At 37.1% G+C, this 13,508-nt stretch overlaps 2 protein-coding genes across 3 annotated transcripts; both read left to right on the top strand.

The window, feature by feature from the left end:
* The first annotated feature begins 4,771 nt into the window (after positions 1-4,771).
* Positions 4,772-6,525, top strand: LOC118446829 (uncharacterized). 2 transcript variants are annotated; one of them, XM_035877940.2, is made up of 2 exons: positions 4,772-5,702; positions 6,194-6,525. In XM_035877940.2, the coding sequence occupies exons 1-2, from the start codon at positions 4,772-4,774 to the stop codon at positions 6,523-6,525; spliced, it is 1,263 nt and encodes a 420-aa protein (XP_035733833.1). The 2 variants fall into 2 exon arrangements, with proteins under 2 accessions (XP_035733833.1, XP_085512087.1); XM_085655961.1 differs by having other exon boundaries at positions 4,772-5,711.
* Positions 6,526-7,115: 590 nt separating this feature from the next.
* On the top strand, positions 7,116-9,132 carry LOC118446824 (uncharacterized). The gene is made up of 5 exons (XM_035877935.2): positions 7,116-7,273; positions 7,463-7,788; positions 7,867-8,119; positions 8,193-8,539; positions 8,819-9,132. Exons 1-5 carry the CDS (start codon positions 7,116-7,118, stop codon positions 9,130-9,132), a joined length of 1,398 nt encoding a protein of 465 aa, XP_035733828.2.
* The last annotated feature ends 4,376 nt before the right edge of the window (positions 9,133-13,508 follow it).

Raw genomic sequence — 13,508 nt, 5'->3', positions numbered from 1 at the left:
TTCTCTCTCTCCTTCGATCGTTTATCCCGAACAAACTCCTCCATACTTTCGCTCGCCCTTTTATGTTCAACTCGCCTCCCCCCTCTTACTTTGTTAGGAATTTTTATTACGGACCTCTTATTAGATGGAGGTCTTAAACTTCCTTTCATCTTCTTCAAGCGGATTTCGTCTAAACTGAACGTTATTGAGTCTGACATAGCCAACGTGGAAAGCTTCGAAAATACGATAATTTCTCTAAATCCATTAAAGGTATCCTACCTTCCCTTCGTCGTCGTCGTCAACTCGACAAGATGGATTGCATTAGGTAAACGAAATCATTACCACCTCTCCATGATGCAGACATCGAAAATTAGGTCTACGATACATGAGAATAAATAAACATGCGCTAATAAATCATTCCGTGCTTCAGCATCATTAATCACTTTGTATATAACTGCATATAATGGATTTATTGAATAATATATAATATCTCGTTGCAAAAAAAAAATATTTAACGAAATAAACTGACCGAAATATGACTCTCGAAGAAAAAGAAAAAAAAAGAGAAAGAGAGAGAGAGAGAGATAAAGAGAGAAGAAAAAGGAAGGGAGGAAAAATATTTATTTTCATCACTTAACAAATCTATTGAAGTAAAATAAGTTAATGATTAGAGTGATAATATCTATATATTGTGACAACTTTTTTATAAATTCTTAGGATTACAATATCTCTTTATCACATCAAATAATCATTGTCTAGCAACGAATGTTAAAAGGATTCGGTGTTTCGAAAAGAGGTCTTGCTGTATGAATTTTCATCCCTGTTTTGAATGGATCGGGGAAGGTAAAGTTCCTACATAGGATTCACGAAATGGTAGAGCAAGAGAGAAAGAGAAAGAGAAAGAGAGAGCGAGAGAGAGAGAGAGAGAGAAAGAGAGAATAAGAGAGAGAGAGAGAGAGAGAGAGAGAGAGAGAGAGAGAGAGAGAGAGAGAAAGAAAAGGAGGGGTTGGATTGAGACATGTCGGGGTGTGGCCGGTCCTGGGATTAACTTTGCTGACAGCCAATCATATCCGAGACGACCCCACCAAGTGCACGACTGGGAAAGCCAGCTTTGAGGCCGTCGCAGCAGCAACCCCGTCCACCCTTCTACGTACAACAACCCCCTCACGGCTAATTGCCCTCGCTTTAATATCGCATGTGGAATGAAAGCTCGAGGCGGCAACGGGGTAGGTTCCTTGCTTGCTTCAGCTGGTGTTCCGGGTGTTCAGAGGTTGAAGGGAGCTGATAAGGTACTATATAGAAGCTAGCTAGGAGTCCAGGAAACAGAGACTGCTTTGAAACACCTTCGTTGCTCGTATATCTATAAATGAGCATTTCTCAATGTATATGTCTAGGTGTTAGCATGAATATGGTATAGACCATAGCTCTTGCTACGATTAAATTTCGAAACAATGGCCAACCGCTTGACGACTCCTTAGTTGGCGAATCTTGCTTTATTAATGATTTAGATACTGTGCTAAGTAGCTAGGTGTAAGGACGAAAACCATGAAACTGAAATACCATCGATAATTTTTAATACTCCAAATAGAGGAGTCAATTTATAATGAATTCATTAATAGATCATGAATCTACGAAACAATATAAGATAATATTTTTTTTTATTTGTTATATTGAAAGAAAGAAAAGAAATGTTGATAACGATCGAAGGGGATAATCCTTTGGAAAATTTTGTAAACTGAATTTACTAGAATCTCTCGAGAATCGAAAAGAAATTCCGTGAAGCTAGGAAGATCTTCTGAGATCGCTTTCGTCTTATATATTGGCTCATCCGGAAGGGGAATAGCTCTTATAAAGCGGAGCAATTATCCGGGTAAAATACTCTCCGAAATTTCCGTGATAAATTTCAGCTCGTAATAAGGGTGGAGTCGCAAGTCATTTGGACGAGGACGATCAAGGGTATGGGTATCGAGCTTCAATAGAAATTCTTTTCAAACCCCACCGCGTGCTCGGTCGGCCGTTTAATTTAAACATTTGTCGCCTGTTACGCGTTCACCTTCTCTGCTACGTCGTTTCAACTTATACTTTCTAGAGCGGTTTCTTACTACTAAGCTAATAATTACCGTCTCTCTGAATACAGTGTGAAATAAGAACATAAAAGGGTCTCCCTAACACGAGCTTGAAAATCTTCTCTTCCGTTTTCATTTCTTCGTCTGTTCCAACGTCTCTTTATTCCAACTGGCAATAAAACGAAATCATCTTATTTACTTAAATAACGAATTATTAGCCATCTAAATTAATTATTTAATACGATTAATAACAAGAATGACAACCTTCCAAAAAAAAATTTGAAAATTGACGAAAGTTTGAAAATTTAATTAGAAGTAACGCCTCACGATCAAATAAGAAAATATATTTTACGTTATACCTACGATAACTTAGCTTATTCCTATCCTCCATCTCCGCCCTTCTCCCAACGGTACCACTCTTCGAGGTAGATCCTACAATGCCAAAGTTTGCGACAAAGTTAGCACGCCGCGAAATATATGACGTAATTACATGAGCCCGTTCCTCGTTTTGTAAAATATTTAGAAGGTTCTCCAAGTAAATTTCGAATTTATAGCTTAATTTTACGCTCATAGAAGTGTCAACGAGATAAGTGCACAAGTTTTCATAATACCAAGCGATTTCTTTAGAGATCTCTTTGTGTAAGATATTATCTAGTATAAATTATATAAAATACATGAAAGGAGATGATCGATAAGGTTTAGATTCGTGAATAGTATTAAAAAAAAGTTGAAATATTAATAATTAAAAGTTTAAATATTAATTAAACGATATTGGTCCTGATATCGATCATCGACAACATAAGTTACTTTTCACAATGTAACATACCTTAAACATACCGTTGACATGACTTAAAAGCTCATCGTAATTAAGCACCCTTAAGCTCCTTAGAGGTTTTCCGAGGTTCTGAAATTCCCGCACGCTCGTCAACATCTAATGAGGGGATTGTGGATGAAGTTTCGGCCCAGATAGAAGCAATTAAGCAAACCCCACTCGATGCCAAGACGTGAGAATTACCTTAAGACTGTGTTTATACTCTCCATTAAATTACATTAAATCGTATCTATTAAAAATCATGTTTCATTTTACTTTCTTATTGATCGAAAAAATAGAACAATAGAATACGCGAAAAGAACAACAATCTCTACGAAATATTATATCCCCAGAGAGAAATAAAGATGACAATAAAAAAAAAATCGTAAGATTTTAAAACAATGTGAAAACGAAATGTCGAAATAGATCGAGTTAAAAAAAAAAAAAGAAGTATGAAGGAAAAGAAAAGTAGCTCATCATAATTAAAGGAGACAGCTAATTAGCTCAACGTCTTAGACACAGATGACATCGTCGAGAAGCGAAGACACTCGGTCTCAACCGTGGCCAAGGTAGCTACACAGTCGGCTAAGATCTTGCTTGGATCTACTCGTGTTCATTCCCGTATACATAGAAGCACCCCTTGGCCAAGAGCTCCTAGTCTCTACGCGAAAGCTTATTAATGGCTCTCTCTATCTATCTTTCTCCCTCCCTTCCCCCTTCTCTCTCTCGCTCTCTCTTCGAAGAAAGAGAACAAGGAAAAGGGAGGTTTAGGAAAGGGAAGAGCAAGGTTGAGTCGACGCGAAGAGCAAGAAGGGTGACGGCTGGTGGTGGAAAAAAGTAACAAACTCCCCGCAAACAAGGCTACCACCCCCTTTAGGTATACCCTAAAGCTTACCGACACGCAGCGCAACTCGCTCCGTAGGCGTGTCCCAGGACTAGTGGTGATGGCAGGACTCGGCCAACCAGGACTCGAGACGCAACATTCGCCTCGGCCTTCCTCGGTTCGAACGAAAAAATATTGACCGTACATCGAGAGGATATCCTGCGGTCCATTTGGGGGTTGCGGAGGTGAAAGACGATCCTAGAGGAGGGTGAAGAGCAGACAACATCGGTGAATACCCCTCTCATCACGTACGGGATCATTAGCCGGATATCCTTGCTCCTGCCACCACTGGCCAACCCCGCAACACACCATCCTACTAACTCTTGCCACCCCTCTCTTTCTCTCTCTCTCTCTCTTTCTCTCTCTCTCTCTTTCTCTCTCTCTCTCTCTCTCTCTGTCTCTATCTATCTATCTATCTATCTTTCTCTATCTCTATCTCTATCTCTCTTTCTGTGATAGCGGTGATTTTCGTGGCTGACATCATTATCCTCGGATGCTCCGAAGCGCCAGCGCGGATCGACTCTCGCGAGACCAACCTCTTCCTCCTCATCCTTCTCTCGTTATACTATTCGTGCTTCTACACCTTTGCCACTTTCTTCCTTGCTCTCGCCCTTCGAAAAACGAGCTCGATTCTTTCTAAAGGATCCACGCGATTATCAGTTACGAACACTGGTCCTGAGGAAACGTCAACCGATGCGTGTTTATCTCTAAGTTTATCCGACGGCTACGATTTTTACAGTTTTCTGTAAAGACTTAACGAAGCTTTACAAACTTTTTCGATCGTTTTAAGTGAAATGAATAAATGCAACGACGTTGTGTATGGTGATAGGACTCTTTCGGAAAATACAATGGACTGATCGTTTAAGTGATGTAATATATATTTGATGAATGTGATGAACTTTTCTTGTTGGACTTTTACGACGATGTATTTGTAAGTAATCAAAAAAAATTGAGTAAAAAAAATATAGATATAATAAAATTAAGACATCGTTAGTGAGAAACAAAGGAAATTAAGAATATAAATTGAAAACAATGGAGACGAGCGATCCGTCGGGTCGATTAACGATAGAGGATCTATCTGATTGTCGAAGCGACAGCAATCATTCCGAGACACAAATACGTGCTTTTCAGGGTTACGAAAGAGTTAAGGAATTAAATTTGTCGGTGGATAAAAATAAAGAAGATACTTCGAACGAACCGAAAGATTTTCACATTGGTCTAGAAGGTAGAACATCGATGCGTTTCGATGAATTTTCTAACGACATTACTAGAGGCGTTTCAATGACCTTAAACAAAGCAAAAGATTTTGGTTACTCTACGAACGGCATAAGTAACTTGAATTATTCATTGGAAAGAACAAACGAACCTGAAGATTCAATGGAAATGGCAACGTCACTTTGTAGATCGAAAAATTCCACCGCGAAGGATTTACTTTTCAATCTTCGCGAAACAAGACAAAAAAATGCTCATCCGACGCTCTCGTCTTTGGACAGATGCAACAAGGATCTTAATTTTGGTATCGAGAGAGATATCAAGGACTTTGGTTTGCTGAAGAATTATGGACTCGATCGTATGAAGGAATTCAACTTGTCGTTAGATCGGATTAGAGACAATCATATAAGTAATCTCACACTCGAAAGGCTACGTGGAAATGCTGGACTTCTGGAGAATCCTGCCATTTTGGACCACAGTGAATTCAGAAATCTTCAGGTGCAACAAAGAAGTCCAGAATTGGAAGCTATTGCCTTGGAACGTATGAGACGTTCTCATCTTTTAGGCACCGATCTCTCCGTACAAAATCTCTCGACGCAGCTCCCTCACTCGCATGCCATCACACAAATGGAACACTCTCAGGCACAACAACAACAACAAGCTAAATCCTTCACCATCGACGCAATTCTCGGACTGAGAAATAATCAAAGAGAAAAACGTGGACAACAGCAACAATATAGAAAACATCAGGGTACTTCCCGTAAATATTCCATCTTGTTATGCATGTCTCATTTTATTTATCACATGTTCAAATTTATCACCAACACGATATGAAATAAAAGCCAACGATTGTCAACGATGGTTAGCTGTCTGTCAATGCAATAACCACTAATAGTTATCATTTGACAGACTCGGACCTTACTACGTTCGCGAAAAAATTTTCTAAATTTCATGAAACTCTAACGTCTAGACGAATTTTTATTAATGAAAATAGATAGTATTAAGGAAATTTCAATGTGAATATTTTCTAGAGTGAGTATATCACTTTTTTCGTTATTAACGAATCTTAAATCAGATATAATTTTTAACAAACGAAAGAGACTTAACCTATCTCGCGTTTTATGATACAATTAATTATGATCATTCGATAACGTAAAAGAAAATTAAAAAAAGAAAAGTAAAATCGAACAAAGAAAATATTTTGAAGTCGTTTCGAGAAGAATTTTTATATATATTTTACAGGTCAGGAAAGTTCAACGAAGAACGGAAGTTCGAGCTTACGTTCACCCGGCGGTGGAAAATCAAAGAGAGTGAGGACGATTTTCACAGCCGAACAATTGGAACGACTTGAAGGCGAATTCGCTCGTCAGCAATACATGGTTGGCCCTGAAAGACTATACTTGGCTCACGCATTGAGATTGACCGAGGCGCAGGTCAAGGTCTGGTTCCAAAATCGTCGAATCAAGTGGCGCAAGCTTCACCACGAACAACAGACTCAGAGAGTTCAGGAATTTCAGAGATCGCTGAGCACGTCCTTAGAACACGAGGACTGCAACGAGACAGATAAATGGTGAAGAGGCTTGCATCTCGATCATCTTAGATCACGATCGAGACAACACATTCCTCTTGTCGTTTCTCTTCTCTTCCTTTTGCAATCGTGTCTTCTTTCCATTTCTTCTTTGAAACGTGTGATCGCTCGATTTTAACAACGATCCGGCCAAGACCCATTTTAAATATCGTTTCAATCGATATATTTAGCTAAAGATATTCCGATCATTTTTTTTTTCTTTTTACTTTTTTTTTCTTTTTAAGGAAAAGACTCCGTCCTTTTGATTTATTTATTTCTTTTCACCTTTTTTTTCCTAACACGATTCTAATATCGTGTATCGATTTCTTTTCTTAACTCATTTGAAAATCACGAAGGAAACCGATCAAAGACTTTGTGATTTTAGAGAAAATTATTGTTACACGAAGATCACGTGTTACGAGAAAAAAGATTAATTCAATTGAAATGCAATGTGAACAGTGAAATCGTAGTATATATAAAATTGTCAAAATATTGTGGAATAGGAAACACCGTTTTGAGACGATTTTTTTTAAAACGAAATTCCTCGGCGTAGAAACCGATTGATAACTAAAAGTCGAAGCGAAAATAGTCATTACCATGCAACAAACTGAGAAGCACAAAACACAGAAGTACACGGCTGGGCGTTCGCCTTTGTGGTCCACAAAATATCAAACAGATGTCAGAGATTCTTCGGATGCGAACTGGAAATATCTTCACAAACATAATTCGTCTGTTCCACCAAACAAAGCTAATAGGTAAGCATTGAAGAATTTATCAAGGTAATTAAGTACTCTAATTAAATACTTAATATACATGTATATCGTATTTCAAATCGTTAAATTTGTATTACTCAATATTCTTGATTCTTAATTAGCGCTTAAAAAAGAAAGGGACGAAGAATATACTTTGGAAATAACTGTTTGGAAATATAATTCTGTCTTTAGGAGACAAGTCAATGCGACGGCCGAACCAGTATCGAATTATTATTTTACTATGAATTCCTACAAACAACCTAAACATCACAATTGCGAATCTCCAACGCATACAAAATACACGACGTGTCAAAATACAGAACCACATCGATGGACATCGCACAATCAGACTAAAATTCCTCGGAACAAGTTTTACACTACAAACAACAATATCGCGATCGTGAGAAGGTCTAATTACAATAAGAACGAGTTGGAGGATGACGAGAAGGTAAGATACGTTGATGAGGAAATGGGTAATTTCACCGAAGATAACATCGAGGAGGATGCAATCGAGGAAGGTACTAGTGATCGACATTTTGAAATTTCAAAATTTCACCATAAGTTTCTTTTAAAATATTCAACATTTTGTTGTATAGTTGAGGACGATCAGGAAGAAACAGCTGAGTCCGTCGATAAGGATTACGAAGAACACGAAGCAGACGATGAGATCGACGAAGAATCCGATTCACCTATCTTGAGGTCACAAAAATTGCAGAGACGACATAAAAAGGATGAAATTTTACAAGAGCAACAAAGATCAAAATTAGTTAAGCAACAACAAGATCCACGGAAGCTTCATTATCAACAATACATACAAAACTCATACGATAGTCATCCGTCAAGAAGAAGGTTCGTCAAACAATTAAAAATGTTACTAAAAATAATACAATGATGTTGCAAATAATATTTCTTACTTGAACAGATACTACCACGACCTCGATGATCGCGACGCAACAGAATTTTATTCCGACAAGGAACCAATAGAACCACCAACACCACCAAAAAATTCTATCAGAAGGTTAGGGAACTGTTATCAACATAGGACACCATCTAGAAGTTCATCCGATCGCTACGATACCATTGCTTCTTTGAATCAATCGATTCGCCGACCTCGACCTAGACAGGATGTCGAAGCTCTGTTGCATTCGGAAAATAATAAGAAATGTATAAGATGTGGTGCACCTTCTGGTAACAGATCTTCAACGACAAGTAAAAAGAACAGCTGCAGATTTCAAGAACATCCTAATTTTATTGTGAAAGAATCGATCGGTAATCTACGAATTCAATTATAAATTAATTAATTTAAATATCTAAAAAGAGACAAAAAGATGGAATACAATGAAAACAAATGAGCGATAAATAACGAAGATATTATTTCGTTATTATTATTATTATTATTATTATTATTATTATTATTATTATTATTATTATTATTATTATTATTATTATTATTATTATTATTATTATTATTATTATTATTACTATTATTATTATTATTATTATTATTATTATTGCTATTATTATTATTATATCATTTTCACACATTAGGCGACGATATGGATGCCGTTGAAAAAATTATATGCAGCCGTTGCAACGTCAAACACAATTCCGAGGACATTGAAAGACCTTACAGATTAACAAGATCAGCTTTGCAGACATTAAAACCACGACGATCGAAAGGCTCGAAAGGAATTTATGAAGTATCGGAAGATTATCAGATAAACGAGGAAATTCCAAATGATTATATGACGAACAGATATTCGAGAGATATTGCTGCGAATACCGTTCACGAGAGAACGAGACATTCTGCGCCAACAGCGCGTGGACTAACCACCAAATCGTCCTCTCGTTATGACGCTTAATAGCCAATTTATCACGAGGCTGTCCGCAGATCGAGGGAAATTTGGATGAAACGTCGAACGAAAAAGTTTAAAAGACGTTTCGTGTCAAGGGCGAGTGTGTTCTAATCTAAAAAAAAAAAAAAGAAAGAAAAAAAAATAAAAAAGGAAATAAAAGCAATAACAAGAACAAATTATTTGTATCAGTGTAAAGTGATCGTTTCCGTGAAAAGTCAAACAAAAAACTGAATGAACTCGTATACATATAAACGAAAAAAAAAAATTATGACGCTTTCGAGAGAAAAATGTAATTCGAAAATAATCGTATTAAGAATCGTGAGATACTCGCATCCCAATGATTTCCCTCCGACCGATTGTGTAATATATATTTTTGTAAATGTCTTCGAAACGTGTAGGTGTGTTAATGAATGTTACATAACATAGAATTTCGCTAAGAACGACGTAAAATTGTTAGCACGATGTACATATAGAGATAACGAATTAAGAAGAGACTAGGAGTTTAATATCTCAAAATATGTACTTTTAATGTTCAAAGATCACGAAAAGAAATAAACGTACGACCGTAAAGTGTACGATTTCTTTTGGCATTGGCAATACGAGAAAATACAATATGTAAATACGCGATGACATTACAATTAATTATACACGTACATCCATACGCGTATATGTTGCAGAGAATAAACTCTTGAATCTGTACATTCGAAATGGCACGTCGTTATATCTCACTTTTCCTCTTATCCATCCATCTCGACAAATTCATTTTTTTACTAATCTATCACTTCATTCTACTTCGCATAACATCGACTAATTCGTTTTATCTCTGTTTCCTCTATCCTGTCCACAATTAAAATTTACGACCAAACGAAGCTCGTTCGGCATGCAAAGGTAAAAGCAACGAGCCGAGCTTTTGTTTAAAATATTAATAACATGATGAAACTCCGTTGCCTTTCTGAAAATAGAGGGTTACGCTTTGTCCAATTAAACTCGATACCTTTATTATTATTCGTCCGTCGAAAGAGGATAATATTTATTGCCAGTCGAGGGGACGAGATGGGTCAAAATTGTAATTTCACTTGAAACGTAGAGAAATCAATTAACGAACCAGCAAATTAAGTGGAATCAGCAATTCAACAAAAGAATAAACGCTCGTAATTGATCGAATAATAAATTAACGTTGATTTTTCCAAAATACGTTCGAATAAATGCGTATGGAAATTTTGGTTGGAACAAAAAAAAAAGGAAGAAAAACATAATCAATTTAAAGTTACGTTTGAAGGATTTCACATAGGTATATGTACGTGATTGTGATATGGGAAAGTCATACTCGGATGGGGTGACGGTAACTGATATTCGCTCGTTACTCCTATCCCTTTTGTCACCGTGATAAATTAGCCCTCGACCCGTGTCAAAGGATCACAAAGAAAACGTTCCTATCTCGTGCGGAGTGTCGCACGATGTTGACTATCATCGTTCCACATCGTTCTAATAAAAAATAATCGATCGAGAAGGATCGAAAGAGATACATCGTAGAGTTTGAATGAATCGCGAACTTGATAATTAACGTAACTACTTTTGCCTTAATCGCATTGATGTAATTAGCATAATTAACTACTTAACTGTTGGAAACAATGAAATATATAAACGATCATTGTATCTATTTAACCTTATCTCGATCATATTCTATTTAAATACCACATTATATTTTATTTAAATGCCACTCTAATTGTACGTCGTTCATTTTAAAAAATAATATCAGCTAATTGAAACACAAACTTTTTTAAATGATGACGTAAGAATCTTCGAAATAATCGAAGAAAAAGCCTTAACAAATTCGAAACTTGATAACGAATGAACGAATGCATCAACTTCCGACAAAAGATCGTTCGTATTGCAAACCGAAAGAGAATAAAAAAGTCGAGGAGCCGATGAGTCCTCGATATCGCGAGGTAGAGAACCAGTCTGTGCGGGGGATGTAAGCTCCGCCTATCCCAGCGTTACATCGAGACTTGGAGCACCCCCTCTTGCTCTTTATCCTCTCTCTCCTCTCTACACGTTATCCCAGCCCCTGCTCCATCGTCGTTGGCATCCGCGGCATTCCAATTAGCTCGCGAATCAAAAGAGCCCCACTGCCTTTGTGGGGTCTCACTCCCTACCCCTCACAAAACTCTATCTCTATCTCTGTATCTATCTCTCTCTTCATCCCTCTCTCTGGACCAGCCGCTTTGTCCTCCTCTCTGTCTCTACGTCCCTTCCTTTCTCTCTCTCTCTCTCTCTCTCTCTCTTCGCGTCCGTTCTACCACTCCTCTTCGCTCTCAACCCTCTTTTTCACTCTCCTCTTCCACCACCTAGTATTCTTCATCCTCTGCGTACACAGCGCAATGATTTTTTCTTTCTTCTTCTTTTATTCGTAACTAGCAGCAAACCATGGGAAAGAGCACCCGTTAGACCGAGTTAAGAGAGATAGAAGGAGAGAGAGAGAGAGAGAGAGAGAGAGAGAGAGAGAGAGAGAGAGAGAGAGAGAGGACAGATTAAAACGCGGTTTTAATCGCAAATCTCTTTTACATCCTCGTAACTTCCATCAGAGAGAAGATTTCACGAATGTAACTACGTCGAATTCGTATTATGTTGAAACGTTAATTATCTCATCATTTTGTGTTACTTTTGAAAGATCCCTCGATTTAGATCGGATTTCAAAATTCTTCAAATAGATTTAAAATTCTTTCTATTTTCGATCGTTTGAAAGTTTGTAAGTTTTTCATTTATCAAGCTTTTAGATTTCAAAATAAATAATAGTGTGTAACGAGAGCATCGAAATTGGCATTTAATAATATTCGGATAGAGATATACTTTCTATCGGTAAATTTAACAGAGCATTACCTGAAATCCGTTGAATTTCCGAAATTCGAGAAATGCGTCAAAGGAGATGCCATTCTCCGGCTATCTTTGTTAATTACACCACCGTATTAACCTTTACAGTATATATTCGTTTATATGATTTACAAAAAAAAAATTATTTCTACTTTCTGTTGTATATTTTCTATATCGAAAAATGACCACTTTAATGATTTATTTACATCCGATGAATTATCATAGATAACTCCTAAATATATACGTTAAGCCGAATGAAAAAATTTTTCGATATTATAAAAAATAACATACAAAATGTTAAAGTCAGATTTTAATTAAGGAGCAAACACGTTTTGAAAGATTGTACATACTACATACATCGAAAACGATACGAGGTACGAGCTTACATGACAAATTGAAATTGCTAAGGTTCTTTCTACGTTTTCCTTTGCGTTCTTGTTGTTGTTGTCGTTGTTGTTATTGTTGTTGTTGTAGTCGTCGTTGTAGTCGTCGTCGTCGTCGTCGTCGTCGTCGTCGTCGTCGTCGTCGTCGTCGTCGTCGTCGTCGTCGTCGTCGTCGTTGTCGTCGTTGTTGTCGTCGTCGTTGTCGTCGTTGTCGTCGTTGTTTTTTTTTCGTTTGCTACAACGAACGCCCATATATTTCCGTCGTTGAGGGTAATTGAAATCGGAGGAAACCGCTCGTGACGTTTCTCTTGGCTCGACCACGACGAAACGCAAACGCAAATTTTATTACGCTGTGCCTCTATCCACTTCGTTAGATACCCACTTTGTTTATCATTCGCGAATATTAAAATTCCCGGTATACCGTATATAGATATGTATTTACATGTATGCCTCGGCTCTTGGCCGCCATTCCTACGCTTCTTTCTCTCTCTCTCCCTCTCTCTGTCTCTCACTCTCTCTCTCTCTCTCTCTCTCTCTGTTTCTCTTCTTCCCTCTTTCACTCCACACTCTTCCTCTTACACATGCACGATATTCATGCAGGTACGCCCCGCCCGATTTCCATAAATCCGCGATTCGTTTTTCGATGCTCTCGACTGAGAATCACCGCTCGAAGTACCCGATTCGAAATTAATATTCAACGATAAGAATCGAATCCGTGAAAAAAGAGAAAAAGAAAAAATAAAGATCTTTTCAACGTTTTCTTTTTTCTATTAAAAAAATACATTTATATATCTATCGATATAAATAGATTTATATATCTATCGATAAATAAAATTATAAATACTATAGTGTGTTCGTATTTTATTTTCCAAATAGTTTTATTAATTGAAAGTAAGAATGAGAAACCAGTTCGAGCTAATAATAATCATTCTCGATCTATCTACGTTCTTCTACATATACGCACATATATATATATATATATATATATATATATATATATATATATATATATATTATACTCGTATATATACATACGACGAGAGGAAGGACGGCGAATTCCAGTCGCAATAAAATAACTTGCCGTAACACAAAGGATTATTAATATCAAGGGTAGGATGAAAGAAGAGA

This window comes from Vespa mandarinia, chromosome 3, assembly GCF_050613455.1.
Source record: "Vespa mandarinia isolate Hongniang chromosome 3, ASM5061345v1, whole genome shotgun sequence".
NCBI classification, from domain to species: domain Eukaryota; kingdom Metazoa; phylum Arthropoda; class Insecta; order Hymenoptera; family Vespidae; genus Vespa; species Vespa mandarinia.
Note: the sequence above shows the minus strand (reverse complement) of the source record. Positions and strands in the feature narration are given on the sequence as shown.

Bases quoted from the DNA above. Each gene is read 5' to 3' on its own strand.
- LOC118446829 (XM_085655961.1), top strand. From the start codon at position 4,772: ATGGAGACGAGCGATCCGTCGGGTCGATTAACGATAGAGGATCTATCT. The intron at 5,712-6,193 runs GTAAATATTCCA...TATATTTTACAG, and splicing joins AAAACATCAGGGTACTTCCC to GTCAGGAAAGTTCAACGAAG.
- LOC118446824 (XM_035877935.2), top strand. From the start codon at position 7,116: ATGCAACAAACTGAGAAGCACAAAACACAGAAGTACACGGCTGGGCGT. The intron at 8,120-8,192 runs GTTCGTCAAACA...TTACTTGAACAG, and splicing joins AGTCATCCGTCAAGAAGAAG to ATACTACCACGACCTCGATG. The intron at 8,540-8,818 runs GTAATCTACGAA...TTCACACATTAG, and splicing joins TATTGTGAAAGAATCGATCG to GCGACGATATGGATGCCGTT.